General features: G+C 40.1%; 1 protein-coding gene across 3 annotated transcripts in view; it reads left to right on the top strand.

Moving 5' to 3' along the window:
• Nucleotides 1-16,170, top strand: part of LOC113053560 (fibronectin-like) — a 28,774-nt gene extending 12,604 nt beyond the window's left edge. For 2 of the 3 annotated variants that reach the window (XM_026218683.1, XM_026218681.1), the window contains 23 exons: nucleotides 502-693; nucleotides 1,136-1,408; nucleotides 3,404-3,595; nucleotides 3,682-3,771; nucleotides 3,854-4,120; nucleotides 4,215-4,331; nucleotides 4,882-5,046; nucleotides 5,196-5,351; nucleotides 5,461-5,574; nucleotides 6,188-6,457; nucleotides 7,904-8,091; nucleotides 8,512-8,599; nucleotides 8,698-8,877; nucleotides 8,987-9,076; nucleotides 9,149-9,337; nucleotides 9,430-9,519; nucleotides 12,120-12,562; nucleotides 13,153-13,291; nucleotides 13,374-13,541; nucleotides 13,962-14,087; nucleotides 14,178-14,284; nucleotides 14,406-14,522; nucleotides 15,340-16,170. In XM_026218683.1, the coding sequence (XP_026074468.1) occupies nucleotides 502-693; nucleotides 1,136-1,408; nucleotides 3,404-3,595; nucleotides 3,682-3,771; nucleotides 3,854-4,120; nucleotides 4,215-4,331; nucleotides 4,882-5,046; nucleotides 5,196-5,351; nucleotides 5,461-5,574; nucleotides 6,188-6,457; nucleotides 7,904-8,091; nucleotides 8,512-8,599; nucleotides 8,698-8,877; nucleotides 8,987-9,076; nucleotides 9,149-9,337; nucleotides 9,430-9,519; nucleotides 12,120-12,562; nucleotides 13,153-13,291; nucleotides 13,374-13,541; nucleotides 13,962-14,087; nucleotides 14,178-14,284; nucleotides 14,406-14,522; nucleotides 15,340-15,408 (3,830 nt within the window). In that variant the 3' untranslated portion in view covers nucleotides 15,409-16,170. The remainder of the gene's footprint in view (nucleotides 1-501; nucleotides 694-1,135; nucleotides 1,409-3,403; nucleotides 3,596-3,681; nucleotides 3,772-3,853; nucleotides 4,121-4,214; nucleotides 4,332-4,881; nucleotides 5,047-5,195; nucleotides 5,352-5,460; nucleotides 5,575-6,187; nucleotides 6,458-7,903; nucleotides 8,092-8,511; nucleotides 8,600-8,697; nucleotides 8,878-8,986; nucleotides 9,077-9,148; nucleotides 9,338-9,429; nucleotides 9,520-12,119; nucleotides 12,563-13,152; nucleotides 13,292-13,373; nucleotides 13,542-13,961; nucleotides 14,088-14,177; nucleotides 14,285-14,405; nucleotides 14,523-15,339) is intronic. The other variant, XM_026218682.1, reaches the window with a different exon arrangement.
• The last annotated feature ends 318 nt before the right edge of the window (nucleotides 16,171-16,488 follow it).

Here is a 16,488-nt window from a genome sequence, read left to right as displayed (position 1 = left end):
CATGACACTGAAGACTCAAGCAATGATGCTGAGAATTCAGCTGAAAGTTTTTACTTGTATATAATAAAGACATTGTCTTTATTATAAATAATATATCATATATATTTATTATATATAATAGTAATTGAAATGAATAAAAGTAATGGAAATTTCTACAGTGAATATACATATTTTCTAGTTCAACTCAGCTTTTATTATTATTTATCAAAAAGAAAATGATTTCTGAGTGAATCATTCTCTTTAGCGGTTTGTTTTAAATAAAATCGCTCACACCAGTTTATAATATTCCAAATACATTAATCCCAATGTTCCAGTAATTGCATACAAACAATTAGAAAGGTTACTGTAAAGTCAAGAAAATAAATTGTCAAAAAAAAAAAAAAAATCCAGGAACACTTCATAATGAAAGTATGTTCTGTCCTTTCCCATATTAGCTCATTTGTTCTCCACGCAAATGTACTGCTTGGTATTTCCTTGGTAACCCTTGTTCTGTTCCCGCAGACATCACGGGTTACAGAGTGACCTGCACTCCCACCAAAAGGCAACAAGGGAACTCTATAGAGGAGTTTGTGAAGGCAGGACAGAACTCATGCACACTAGAGAATCTGAGTCCAGGAGTGGAGTACAATGTCAGTGTGTTTACGGTGAAGGATGACATGGAGAGTGCTCCTGTCTCCACCACTGTGACTCCAGGTAAATACCTCATTTTTTGTTTGTAACTATGTATAAACTGGTAAAGCATATGCATTGTAATCTGGGCAGTACTTGCTTTTAATGTCTACAGATACATTTAAATACATAGTACATGGAGATTACTGAATACACATTGCTTTCTGATTAATTTTCAAAAAAAGATTATATGTTTCTGTTGTCTGCATTAATCATAGTCAGATGATTTTGGCAAACAGAACATAAGAGCTCAATTTCATTTCACATTTTTGGTCCGTTTTATGAAAAAATGGCATTTATGAATTTTTTGATTGTTTTACTCTCATATCACAAATTCCTAACACTCATCTCCATGGTTCAGTATTCACAATATGAACAATGAAGGATCTGTTTTCCAGTCAGATGACTTACCTCTGTCTTTCTGTGTTGTGTCTATGTCGGGCCTCTGGTATCTTCTCTCACCCAGATGTGCCCAGAATAACTGACCTAAGCTTCATCAACATCACTGACTCCACTATCGACCTCATCTGGAGTCCTCTTAACTCCACCGCCATTACTGGCTACCGCATTACGGTTTTGGCTGCTGGGGAAAGTGTCCCAATCTTTGTTGAATTTGTGGAGCCCATGACAGGCTTTTATACTGTGCACGGCCTGGAGCCTGGGATTGATTATGACATAACCATCACCACAGTCACAGAAAACGGAGAGAGCGAACCTATCCTCATCACCCAGCAAACAGGTAAGAGTTTGTGTGTGTGTATAACTATTCTTGTAGAGAAAAATTGCTGAACAAGGTCTCCAAGACATTATAGACAAGTAAATCGGTAACTAGAATAGGGAACACGTTCACTATTAACTGAGAGTTTACCCTCAGTAAACTGTAAATTTGCTGCATATTAATCGTTAGCAAGGTAGTTGTAAAGTTTAGGTATGGGGTGGATAAAGGGATCTTTAATAAAGTGATGCAGAATAAGGCATTAATGTGTGCTTTATAAGTACTGATACACAGCCAGTATGCTAGTAATATGCATGCTAATAAGCAACTAGTTAGTAGTGGGAATTTATCCTTAAAATAAAGTGTTTGCAGTAAATCTGAGGACAGATTGTCTTTATTGAGGACTTCTTAAGAGAAAAAAAAGGTTTGTTGACCATTTAAAATAATGGTTTTGTATTTTAAGGGCTTAGTTCACCCAAAAATGAAAATTATGTCATTAATGACTCAACCTCATGTCGTTCCAAACCCGTAAGACCTCCGTTCATCCTTGGAACACAGTTTAAGATATTTCAGATTTTGTCCGATTTACTGTGACGTACGACGCTGATGACGTGTTTTCTTTGTTATTGGGCGCACCAGAAAGCACGTCAGCAGTGTCATACGTCAACAGCGTCACTGCAGTGTTGTGAACGCACTCACAACAGACCCGGAAGAGAAGACAATGCTGAATAAAGTTGTCATTTTTGTTATTTTTGGACCAAAATTTTTGATGTATTTTCATGGACTGTACATACATTTTCAATTGAGGGACAGAAAGCTCTCAGACTAAATCTGAAATATCTTAAACTGTGCTGCGAAGATGAACGGATGTCTTACGGGTTTGGAACGACATGAGGGTGAGTCATTAATGACATAATTTTCATTTTTGGGTGAACTACATTTCAAAACAGATTAAAGGGTTAATGTATTTCTATAATGGCAAAGCTGAATTTTCATCAGTCATTGCTCCAGTCTTCAGTTTCACAAGTGATTTGCTGCTTTGGAAACATTTCTTATCAGTGTTGAAAAAGTTGTGCTGCTTAATATTTTTACGGCAATCTTCTTTGAAATACTGTAGAAATCTTTTGTAATATTATTAATATATTTAATGTCACTTTTGATACATTTAATGCATTCTTGTTGAATAAAAATGTTAATTTCTTTAAAAAAAATCTTAATGACAGCAAACCTTAAATGGCAGGGTATATAAAAATATATGGTTTAGAGTTGGATGTTAATGGGTAGTCAAAATAATGAAGAAAAAAAAAAAGTGCTCATTTAAGTGGTGGTCATATTTTAAAGTTCTATTATTTCAGCTCTCCTTGGACTAGAAGTGGGAAAAAAACCTTAATGACCTGTTGGCCTAGATGATTGTGCTGTAAATCTTTCTCTTTATAATTGTTTAACATTCTTGTTTAACAACATTCTTACTTCTTAAGTACATATAGCAGCCGTATCTCTTTCTGATAGCAGATTGAGGAAAGGCTAGCAGCTGTGTCATGCCAACACTTTCTTTTTCTTTTTCATACTCTTCCCCCTCTACTTTTGTGTGTCTTCCTCACTTTGTTTTAGCTGAAGGAAACTGATGTGTAGTAGACACACCTGGCATCAGTCTGTGTGAAGTCTGCTTTCACATAAACAGATTCTCTGTAACACCTCTAAATATGGTGCTCATTTTCTCACTCTTTGACTCACCATTGGCCTTTAAAAGCAAGCCATAAAACTAGAGGTTCTGTATGTAGTTCAGTAGAATAATTTATTAAAATAGTATATAAATAATATAAAAAATAATACTGTTTGAGAACCCTCCAAAATGTGACACTGGTAAAACACCTGTAATAATATGCTGAAATATATTACAAAGATAAATCTTCCCTCAAAAAAAATAAAAAAATAAAAAAAAATAAATAAATAAAAAATAAAACAGCAGCATTTGATTGGAAATAACGTATTCATTCAAATAATTTGTGTCTCTTTAAGCTGTCTCTGCCCCATCTGGCCTGTCATTTGGAGAAGTGACCGCAGACACCATGCTGGTGACCTGGAAAGCCCCTCAGGTGGCCAAATCCTCTGATATTGACCGCTACATCATCCACTATCATCCAGTCGATGATGACGATGACAACACTGAGCGCACCGTGGATGGAAACACAAGCTACGTCGTTCTTCGCCGTAAGTGACTTATGGCAGAATTGATTGTTTTAAGTTTTGTATTTTGTATTGAACACCCAGTAATAAGTCTCTCCATGTGATTTTAGATCTTGTGCCAAACACTGAGTACCTGGTGAGTGTGATTTGTGTCTATGAAGAGAGAGAGAGCTCACCTGCCATTGGCACTCAGAGAACAGGTGAGTTGTTTGGCTAAAACTGCGAAAATATATAGATTTGCATTAAGATCAGTTTCATTGGCTGCATCCTTTGAATTCACAGTCCTTGATGCACCTGTCGGCCTGCAGTTCTCCGATGTTGGCACCAACTCCTTCACCGTACGCTGGCAGGCTCCTCAGGCTGTTATTTCAGGATACCGTATCCGCTACCAAATGGCCAGTGGGGGACGTGCTAAAGAGGAGAGACTGCCCCCATCGAGGAGCCATTTCACCCTCACAGGCCTGACCCCGGAGACCGAATACAGCATCAGCATCTATGCCGTCAGCGGACCCCGTGAAAGTCTGCCTCTAACTGGAACTCAGTCTACCAGTATGCTGTTACTTCCATCCTTTTGACTACTTATTGCAGCTCACTTTAGATCTAGATTAGTACTAATTGTCTCTCATTACTTTTTCTCTGTTAGTCTCTGATGCTCCCACTGACCTGGAAGTTATCTCCTCAACGCCAACCAGCATCACCGTTCGCTGGGACGCCCCCTCGGTCACTGTGAGGTACTACAGGATCACACATGGAGAGTCAGGTAGGTGAATGGATCCTATTGAAATAGTGTTGATAAGTTTATGTCACTTAAGGCCTGTTCACCCCAACACAAATATTCGGCATGACAATTCAGTCTGATTTTCACACACGATGGGCCTGTTCAAAACGATGCATAAAAAACAGCAGTTGGACTGAAAGAAAATTTAAAATGAAAAGAAGAAAAAGAAAATGACTCTGACAGCAGATGCTTCTTTTAGAAAAGCATAAATTGCCTTGGTCTCTCTGATGCTATGCAAGTTTATGTCTCTAACCTCTGCATGTCACAAAGAAAGTAAGTCAAATGGTATCAAATGTCATGATAAATCAGGTCTCCATTAAGACCCCTAAGTAATCCTATTGGCTCATCTAACTTATACACCACACATTTGCTCTTACCTTAAGGTAATTAAGAGTCAATACATATTTTAAATTAATATCATGTATGTTTGGCATAAATAATTTTATGTAACAGCTTCAGCTCTGGGTAAATGGGTAAATTCTCCAAATGGGTAAATTCTGTTGACTAAATTGTTCTGATTTTTCGCATCCAGGAGGTTTTGACGCTCCTCAGGAATTTACTGTCCCCGGCTCCCAGTCTACTGCTACTATTGAAGGCCTACGTCCAGGGACCGATTACACTATCACTGTTTATGCTGTAACAGGCAGAGGGGACAGCCCTGCGTCCAGCACCCCCATCCATGTTATACACAGAACAGGTAAATCAAGGCATGTCTGTCAGGTCTTTGTTGGTTGGTTTGACTGACATTTTTAGGATTTAGAAAGACAGGATGGTGTTAAATTATAGCATATCACTCAGTTGAGAGCGAAATGTTATAAATAATGGACTTTGTTTCTTTAAAAATAGATATTGAGTCTCTATCAAAGATGGAGGTGACTGATGTGAAGGACAACACTATTACTGTACGCTGGAGCCCAGCAGTGGGCCCTATCTCAGGGTATCGTGTCATGGGAACGCCACTAAATGGACAGGGTCCTACTTTCTCTGAAGTGGTCGCACCAGGTATATCACGCTCAATAAAAGTATTGTGTTGTGCCTACTTTTGAAATGAAGGAGGTAATGCTGTCAAAATGAGAGTTACATAGCTGTGTTTTTCCACATGTAATTGCAGACCAGACTGAAATAACGTTCTCTGGCCTGATGCCGACAGCGGAGTACACTGTCAGTGTGTATGCTTTGGGACAGGACGGAGAGAGCCCCCCTCTGGTTGAAACTGTAGTCACAAGTAGGTGCACTATGGAGTCTCATAGTGTGTAAAAAGTGATTGGATCCCTTGTGAAACAGAAGTACACTTTAGCATATTTTAAAAAGAGTACTTATTACAGAAATTATGTACTTTAAGTGAAAATTGTGCATGTTAAAATGCAATAAAAAAATTTAATAGATTAAATTTTTATTAAATGCAATTAGCTAAACATTAGAATACTTTTAGACCCAAGTACTTTACATGTACTTTAATGTTACCTCATCAAAAAGTACTTATTTAAAGCATAACTGTTATTTAAAATGTACTTTAAAGTTGTAATTTGACATTATCACAAAGTGTACATTTTAAATATGCACTTAAGTGTTTTAAGTCATAAGTGTAAGTACACTTAAGTGGACTTATTTTTATTAATATCATTATTAATTTACTATATATAATATATTCTTAAGTTAGTACTACAAGTGCATAATTAGTTCAGTTAAGTTCTCTTTTTCACAAGAGGTGTTAAAGATTTATGAAAGTATCATTGTTCATTTTTCAACTGGTAAATATTCAAAAATATTGCAGATGTAATGACATCAGGTTTTACTGAAACCGATTAATTCATAGATTCAAATATGTCTTTCTCTAGCAGTGGATAAACCCAAAGATCTGTCCTTCACTGATGTGGACTCATCGTCCATGCGCATCTCCTGGGAGGGTCCTGATGGAGTGGTCTCCTCTTATAGAGTGTTGTACTACAGTCCAGAGGAGGGAGAGAGAGAGCTGTTCCCTGCCCCACGTGGGGATGATGAGTCTGCAGTGCTGCATGGCCTCAGACCGGGCACAGAATACACTGTTAAAGTCATCGCACTGCATGACCGGACCCCCAGCACTCCACTGGAGGGCACTCAGACAACAGGTATTACTTTAAACAGCTGCTCTCCCACTATATAAGATCAGATCTACCAAAATTCAGTTTTTCCAATTATAATAATCATTTAAATGTATAATAATAATTTAAATAATTTTTATAAAGTTTTAATTTATTATATACAGTATAAACATAAATTCATTATAAATTCTGCAAATTTTTGAGTCTTTACTATAAATCTTTGATGCATTAGTTCTGCACTGAAAGAAACCCAAAATCATTCAGTTAAAGAGAGGTGTGCTTTCATTTTTCCAAGCAACAAAAACAAATAAACATAAAAAATTGATTGTGTTTTCCATAAAATTCTTAAGCAGCACAACTGTTTTGAACAATAAATATTTCTTGAGCACCAAATCATAGTGTTAGAATGATTACTGATGGAAAATGTGACTTGAGTAATGATGCCGAAAATTCAGCTTTGCCAGAAATAAATTATATTTTAAAGGGGGGGTGAAATGCTCGTTTTCACTCGAACCCTGGTCTCGGCATGGGAGGCGGACACACTAACAAGAAGGCAGAGATATTTGAAGCAGTTTTACTCACCACCTGCGGTTCCAACACACGATCGTGGCCCTTTTTCGTTGGGATTGCATCATCCTTAAGAAATAAACGATACGCAAATCCGTCGTCAAACTGGGCCATGTTTGTAAAACAAGCATCTTCGAAATGCAGGGAACAAACACAAACACTTGTACAACTCCGTTGATGCTCTGTAAAAATAAACTCCATCCACTGGTCCCTTAATGCTGTTTTTTTTTTGGTAATCTGTGCAGGGTTGTCTTGCCCTGGCAACCAAAAATACACTTCTTTTGTGACATTTCGCGACGCTCTCGCTCTGATCAGTGAAGTCTGTTGTGCTCTCAGTGCTCTGCTATACGGAAGCGCGCGCTCTTCCGGCAGAAGTGCCCTTAGAACCCATATAAGGAAATTCCGCTCCATCTAACGTCACACAGAGCCATACTCGAAAAAAACTTTCCGAAACTTCTGACAAACCGGAAGGAGTATTTTTGGAACAGAAATACTCCTTCAAACTTACAACTTAATTTTTGAAACTTTGTCCATGTTTAGCATGGGAATCCAACTCTTTAACAGTGTAAAAAACTCAGTATGCATGAAATATCATTTCACCCCCCCCCCCCCCCCCTTAACATATTAAAATAGAAAACAGCTATTTTGAATTGCCAAAAGATTTCACATTATTATCATATATACTATTATACAGAGTAGTACTGTGTTTACTGTATTTTTTACAGTAACTTTTGTAGCCACCTAGCAATCACCCAGAACACCTTAGCAACTGCACAACAACATGTTAAACACAAACAATACTATCCTGTTAACCATTACAACATCGCAGTATTGTGGCAGTGAGTCTCATGTTCAAATCTGGTAATATACTTAATGTTTCATAAGTGTTCCCTTCTCACCCTGTAGCTATTCCTGGGCCCACAAGTCTGCATTTCTCCCAAGTGGGTCCAACATCGTTCACTGTCTCCTGGTCTTCTTCTGACGTAAGGCTGACAGGTTACCGTGTGGTCATCACCCCCAAGAGCAAGAATGGACCCACTAAAGAGGACAACATCTCCCCTGACTCGACTGAGTTCCACGCTACCGGACTCATGGTGAATAACCACCTTATACTGCAGAAGTTAATTCTCTCAAAATGTTAACCTAACGTTAACAATATTAGACAAAATGTTGGACAAACTGCTTTTTTTTTCATGTTACGTGCTATGCTTTCATGCTTTTCATGCCAAAAGGTCCTTCAAAACAGCACTGAGGGGTTTCATGGAAAAATCCAAACAGCTGTTATGCATTTATTTCTTGATTTTTAGCTGTGGTTATGGGTTACTGGTAGTCAGAGAGCAATGCTAATCTCCATCAGGCAAACCTCACGTTGTACATCTACCTTGTCATTTTGGTCAGTGGGTATATCAAAGGTTAAAGCCTGTACCAGATTGTTTCAGAAAATTATATGGTGTTTAGTGAAGCACATTTTCAAGGCTTTGCTTAATTTTTTCCTCTTGTATGTGTGTTCCTAGCCTGGCACTGATTATGAAGTGGAGGTTTATGGTGTGAAGAACTCTCTCACCAGCCGTCGTGTCAAGGGAGAAGTCACAACACCTGACAGTAAGCCACTTTCCCTAAAACAGCTCTGAATTACACACGCATTCTCCACCAATTTGCTGTGTGCTGGCCAAAACTCAATCTAGATCTCATTTTCCCAGACATCAGTCCACCTCGACGTGTCCGTATATCCAATGTGCAGGACTCCTCCATCACTCTCACCTGGCGCTCTAAGATTGAGGACATCTCTGGCTTCCTGGTAGAAGCCACACCCACCGCAGGCAGCCATAATCCTATCCAGAGAACCATTGAGCCTGATTCACGCACCTACACCATTACTGGTACAACACAGTACAGTGATAGCTTGTATTACAGGCTGTAACAAATGCTTTGTAAATATTCGTTTTGAAAAATGAGATTGATCTGATCATATTATTATGCTTTCTATAGGTCTGGAGCCAGGAACCACTTATAAGATCAAAATCTATACTCTGAATGGAAGCGCACGTAGTGAGCCTTTCAACCTTACAGCTACTACAGGTACCTTGTAACATATAATATAACATAACATAACATTATTATTTTTTATTAAACTATTTAATATATTTTCAGCAAGACCAGTTATCAGCCCACCCACAAACCTCCATTTCACCTCTCTGACTCCTACTTCAATCTCCTTTACCTGGGAGCCTTCACGAAGCACTATCACAGGATACTATGTGACCTATGAAGAGGCTGGAGACGTTCCTACAGAGGTGACCCCTCGACCTCAGGCTGGCAGGACCTTTGCTTCCATCTATGGTACTGTTCTTTCCATGTTTATGGCCCTTTATTTCTCCCATTATTTATACTGATAGTTTTTTATTAACATTTTTTGTGGTCTATATGTGCAGGTTTGAAACCAGGCACTGAATATGTTATCAAGATTGTGGCATTAAATAATGCTCAGAGAAGCATTCCACTCATTGGAAAGGCAAGAACTCGTAAGTACTTTTTATGTTTGCAGCCAGTAAGATTTAAAAAAATGTTTTTAAAATAAGTCTCTAATACTCTCCAGGGCTGCTTTTATTTGATCAAAAATAAATTAGAAATGGTCATTGTGAAATTTAACAATTTAAAAGAACTGTTGTTTCTTAATATATTTTTGAATATCTTTAATTCCAGTGATGCCAAATCTATTTTTTTTGCATCATTACTCCAGTCTTCATTGTAACATGATTCATCAGAAATCTTTCTAATATGCTGAGTTGCTGCTCAAGAAACATTTCTTATTATCAGTGTTAAAAGTGTGGACATTTTGATAGTTTTTCAGAATTCTTTGAATCCTTCAAAAGAATAGCATTTGTTTGAAATCTTTTGTAACATTATATTTGACACTTTTGATCAATTTAATGTGTCCTTGCCAAATAAAAGTATTTGTTTCTTTTTACCCCCCAAACTTTGGAACTGTAGTGTTCCCTTTCAGTCGGTCACTCTCGACGCCACGTCGGATGACCGACGAATATGGGATATCGCTTCGATAGACCAATCTACTTCGAGTGTAAACTAAACGAGCCAATGCACATTGACATGCAATTATTGCATCCAGCTGCCGCTGATCACTGCGTGAGTATAAGAGGGCAGCAGGTGCAATGCATACCAGCTTTTCGCTTCGGAGCCGAGCGTTAGTATCGCTCTGCTCAACTGTGTCTGCTGTGAACTACGAGTTCAGCACGCTCTCGGAAGCTTCGTGTGTTGGCGAGACGGCGCTTCAGCGGCGGTCGTTCCTGTGTCGAGTGGATTTGCACACTTCAGGTTGCACTACCCCTGTCGTGTTGCAAGCGGCCATCCCCCCTGTGCGCCTCAGCACTGAAAGAGCATTTCCTAAAAGAGCAAATTCTCTCTAAAAGAGCTTCACGGGTGCGTCTTTGTAAAGACGACGGATCGTCCTTATAAGGATGCCGTTTCACCCGTGCGTTTCTGGGTGTGGTCGTTACCTGGCACCGGGTGATGGTCACGATCGCTGCCTCACGTGTCTGGGCGTCGAGCACGCTGAGGTGGCTTTCGTGGATGAGTCATGTTCTCACTGCGGGAATATGACCATCTCGGAGCTGCAAACCAGGCTCCGCTACCTTCAGGGGGGCGGAGTCCCGTTGCCGCGGCCGCGATCTGGGGCTCGTTCTGGCGGCCGACAGACGAGAACCACTTCCGGCAGTAGCGCGAGTGGTTTGAGGATCACAGTGGTGGAGTGGAGCAAGTGGAGTGGAGTGGAGCAGTGGAGCAACCCACGGAACGCGCTGGGCCCTCTTCAAGGAGCGTACCAGCGGTATCCAGTGGGACTCCCCCCGACCAGATGTCGATCTCAGCATCGGAGGGAGAGCTGTCGGATCACGGTTCGGTTGCGCTACCGTCCTCTGGGATGGTGACAAAGCCTGATTCGGATCCCGAAGTGGCAGCTATGCTTTCCCGGGCCGCCGAGAGGGTAGGGCTCGAGTGGAATCCCCCACCGCGTCCCGAGCCCTCACGGCTGGATGATTGGTTTCTCGGGGTGGTGCACGCTGGTTCTCAGCGCCCCACCCCAGTGCCTTTCTTTCCGGAAGTGCATGACGAGCTCACCAAGTCGTGGATGGCACCTTTTACTGCCAGAAACCAGCCGGAGGGCTCCTCCTCCCTCACCACCCTCGAGGGCGGTGCAGCGAAGGGGTATTCAGGAATCCCGTCGGTGGAGCGGGCGGTAGCGATGCAATTGTGTCCTAAGTCCGCCGCCTCCTGGCGTGGAGACCCGGTGCTCCCTTCCCGGGCCTGTAGGCACTCGTCTGGTCTGACCGGCAGTGCCTATGTGGCTTGCGGGGAAGCTGCTTCCGACTTACACGCTATGGCGTTACTGCAGGTGCACAAGGCTAAGGCACTGAAAGACCTGCACGAGGATGGTCACGATCCAGCGCTTCTGGAAGAGCTCCGAACCGCCACTGACCTTGCGCTTCGAGCGACGAAGGTCACCGCGAGTACGCTGGGTCGTGCGATGTCCACATTAGTGGTCCAGGAGCGCCATCCCCTGAGCTGCCGGGTTCCCGGCTCGGCTCCTCAGCGAAAAACTGGTATGCATTGTACCTGCTGCCCTCTTATACTCACGCAGTGATCAGCGGCAGCTGGATGCAATAATTGCATGCCAATGTGCATTGGCTCGTTTAGTTTACACTCGAAGTAGATTGGTCTATCGAAGCGATATCCCATATTCGTCGGTCATCCGACGTGGCGTCTCCGTTCCCTCCTTCAGGGAACGAGGGTTACCATACGTAACCGAGACGTTCTTCAACATCTACAAAATAGTTTGGTCGTACTATTTGCACTCAAACAGTTATTATAATACATTTATGATATGTAATACAGCTATTAATACATATGAATAGCAAAGCTGGTGATGTGTATTATATAATATGCTGCTCTTTTTTTTTTACATTACTTTAATTCAAAATAAATAAATGCAGGTCAGATATAAGCAAAGCACAATGAATCAAATGCATTGCACATTTCCCTCTGCTGATAACATATGCTATTGCATTATTTTGCTCATTTGCTTACCCCAACACAATTTTCCCTCTAGAACTGGAAAGTCACCAGCTGACCCCCCAGCTCCCTGTCCCCATCCGACCCAGCCATGACATCCTGGATGTGCCAGAGGACAACAACCATGTGCATATGCTGGGGCCAAACAGACACAACACACAGGAGCAGCAGGGCCAACACATCTACACTGAATATCAGAGCTTCAACCTGGGCAATAACGACCAGCAGCCTCACCCCCCTAGCCACCGCAAGCCCCTGGTCTACATCCCCCCGCCAGGAGCAGATGGCCAGAGAGTGCCAGTGGTGCAGGTGAGCGAGGGGCCTGAACCTGGCTTCCCCTTCAGTGGCCTTTACAATGAGACAAACCTGCCCCAGGAAGCTCAGACTCAGACCACAATCATGTGGCAGCCTGTGCCGCACACCTCAGAGTATGTGGTGTCATGCAGTCCCATTACAGAGATCAACGAGAAGACCTTCCAGGTGAGTAAACAATCATGTCTGATATTAAAAATTCCTGTAATTTTTTACAGTGTTTTATCCACACACTACAGTTTAAATGTTAAAAGTTTGGTACAGTAAAAACAGTAATATTGTGACATGCTATTACAATTTAAAAGACCGGTTTTCTTTTTTATTTAAAAATGTAATTTTATATACTGATGGTACTCAAGATATTTTATCAAGAAACCATAATGCATTTTTTCATATATATCATATAAATATATATATATACAAACAAACACCTAATTAGTAGTGTATATCAATAATTCCTGATGGAAGCCACATCTAAATAAAGATAATTTCATGTTTTACTGTACATTACTGTGGTAGAAAGTAAATTATCGAATGGTCATTAAAGAGTTGGTTTGATCAAGGTGAAGATAGACATTTCAGGGTGAAAAAATAAATGCAATAATTATATAATGAAACATATACACATGGAAAGTATAAAAAAATAAGTAAAATGTACTTGTTTGGTTCTTTATACTACAGCTACTAGCTATTGATGTTTTATTTTATGTATGATATTATCAGTGATTATTAATTAATACACTCTCTTTCTCCTTCAGGTGCGTCTGCCTGGCACATCCACTAGCGCTACACTGATCGGTCTCACCTCTGGTGCCTCCTATCATGTTCTTGTGGAGTCTGTCAACGGAGACCAGCAACAGAAAGTCCTGGAAGATGGCGTGACTGTCGGAAACAGTGGTAAATCATCCCTAACCCCAACAAATTTGTAACCATATTTCAGAAGTGTACAAGCTTGTCCCTGACTCGTCATATTCTGTAGTTCCAGGGGCTGGAGTGATTCCCACAGGCAGGGATGTGTGCTATGACACATTCACCGCCACCCTTCATGAGGTGGGCGCAGAATGGGAGCGCATGTCAGAGACGGGCTTTAAACTCTGGTGCAAGTGCCTTGGCCTCGGCAGTGGGCATTTCAGATGTGATTCATCCAGTGAGTGAATGAGCAGTGCTGCTACATGCTAAACACCACACCTCACTTTAGCATGGGTGACCGTTTGCCAGTTAAAGACATATTTCATATTTTTGCTACACTTGAGTATACACTTGAGATTTTTAGCGAAGTAAAACACAAATGTAGAGTTCATTTCAATACTGTTGCCCATGCTAGCTTTTCCTGACATGTTTGTAGAGGTTATCAAACATGGCAGGCAGAGATGAGGTGGCTCCTGTCTCAGATCTGTATTGTCAGCCTTTAACCAGACAATATTGAACTCTGAGATTAGCTTATTATGTGCAATAACCACTGTATGAATGTGTGCAAAGGATGAATTCACTGGAAACTCTCAAATGTCTTTCTCTATACACATTTGAAGATTTACGTACTAACCAACACACATCTTTGCGTCTACAGAGTGGTGCCATGATAATGGCCACAATTACCAAATCGGTGAGAAGTGGGTACGTCGTGCTGAGAACGGTCACATGATGAGCTGCACCTGTCTGGGCAACGGAAAAGGAGAGTTCAAGTGTGAACCCAGTAAGAAGAGTTTTTCAACAGTTGAGTCTATGCAACTTTTATGAAAATGTAACGGTTGGTCGGTTGATTGACGTTCATCGTCTGCTGTAGATGAATCCACCTGCTATGATGACGGGAAGCTGTACCAGGTGGGCAACCAGTGGCAGAAGGAGTATCTCGGAGCAATTTGCACATGTACCTGCTATGGAGGACAACAGGTAACACTAGGTTTTATGTCTTCTCTATGTTTCAAATTGTTTTTACATATGAAGGAGTTTCCATACACACACACACACATATATATATATTCCCATGTTAAAAACCATGCTGTCTCCCCAGGGCTGGCGCTGTGAGAACTGTCGTCATCCTGGTGCTGAAGTTGACGTGGACCTCATTCAGCCTCCATTGCACACTGATAATTACGACCGCTACAGAGAGAATGCCCTACGCAAACTGGTGAGTCTTTTATAGATGTGACAGACAAAGGCTCAGAAAAAAGAAAAGAAGAACCAGATAGTTTAATTATAGCAGATATTGTATAGCATCATGTACTATATACATTCAGAAGAGTCGGTAAGATTTTGAATGTATTTAAAATACATTCTCTTTTGCTCATCAAGACTCCCTTTACAGAAAAAAAAAACAATACAACTTTTTTTTACTATTATTCCTGTGATGCATAATAGCTGATTTTTCAGCATCATTACTTCAGTATTCAGTGTCACATGATCTTTCAAAAATCATTCTAATGTCTGATTTGCTACTTAGGAGACATTTCTGCATTCTTAGAATAAAAAGATTGAAAAATAGATAGCATTTATTAGAAAAAGTAAAAACATTCATAATGTTACAAAAGATTTGTCACATTTGATCAATTTAATGCATCCTCACTGAATAAATCTATTAATTTATTTCAAAAAATACATTTTATCGACCTGAAACCTTAGAATGGCAGCATATATATTGTATTTCATGGACTGTATATATTGTATATGATTATATTTATAATTATAGTGGATACTTTAAGGAGGTTAAAGAGTTGGAGGGATTTGTGATGTCTTTCGAAAAGAAATTATTTTAGACATGGAGTTTGTTTTTATATTTTTATACAATTATGGACCCCAACTTTTTTTTTTTTTTTTTAAATGATGTGCACTGCTTAATCGTACACAATCAGATAAATAACATGCATTTCAGAAAGTAGTAAGTAAGATTTTGAAAATGTTTGGATTTTGCCATAAAACAAATGTGCATTTTTACTTTTCCCCAACAGAACATTCAATGTCCAATCGAATGTCTGAGACCAGACCTCTTAGCAGATGCTCAGAGCCCTCCCGAATAAAGTGTCTATCAGTTTTGCCCAGTAATGGAGAAGACATGACCCCCAGAGACTGTATCTATCTCCTTTAGTGCCTCTCTGTCCTCATCTTCACTCACACTGCAAACTCTGTCCTGCTGCTTCCACCCGTGACGTCACGGCCAGAGACAAAACCTCTCACTCTTCTGTTTGGTCGAGTCTGCAGCCAGTCTTCCTCTGCATAGTGGATGGAAGGACACCATCCATTTACATTGAGATTCCACTAGTTTGAAGTTTAGCTGTTTTTCCACATCCTCTGGAAACTCAAATCAGTGGATCACATCAGCAGAGAATCAACACATTTTGCCTTTTGTGTTTTTTTTTTTTGTATTATTGCCTTTTGTCTGATTGTGTTTTTTTTTTTTTTTGGCTTTTATGATTTTGTTACTTTTTGTGTATTTTTTTGTCAGTGATCAAAACGTTTATTGGTGTTCATTTCTAAAACAAGCACTGTCTTAAACAATGAAAACCTTTGTGCCTTGTAGGCATCCTTTTTGTATGCTGTAATATTCACCCCTCCCTAATCTGATTGGTTGATTGATCTGTGGCCTTTGTGTTCATCAGGAGACAAAGGAAAGCACTGATGATGAAGTTACCTTTATTTTATTTTATTTATCCCTTTTCTGATATGTTTTGATGGAATGCAGATTATGGGTGTATACTGTTTTTATGTTTGTGTCTTAGGTGCCAAAGTCTTAACTACTGTGGACAAAAATACTTTTTAATAAAACATTTTTTACATTGTGATTCAAAGCCTTTTTGTCAGAAGCTTCAGTGGCACTAAAGCAGCATTCAGCTGGCATTTTCTTGTGGTTTTGATGAGGATAGCAGATATCAGCATGCAAAGTTTCTGTAAAATGTTTTAACCAGAAACGTCTGCTTGTAAGTGGCATTAAAGAAATATAACACATGCAATAATTTGAAACACAAATGTCCAGATACTTTATTGGCCACTATATTTCAGTAACATACTTAAATGGTTCGTTCACCCAAAAAGGAAAATGATGTCAATAATGACTCACTGTCATGTCGTTCCAAACCTGTAAGACCGCCGTTCATCTTCAG

The sequence above is a fragment of the Carassius auratus genome, chromosome 34, assembly GCF_003368295.1.
Source record: "Carassius auratus strain Wakin chromosome 34, ASM336829v1, whole genome shotgun sequence".
Classification (NCBI taxonomy): domain Eukaryota; kingdom Metazoa; phylum Chordata; class Actinopteri; order Cypriniformes; family Cyprinidae; genus Carassius; species Carassius auratus.
This window is presented reverse-complemented; position numbering and strand designations above follow the sequence as displayed.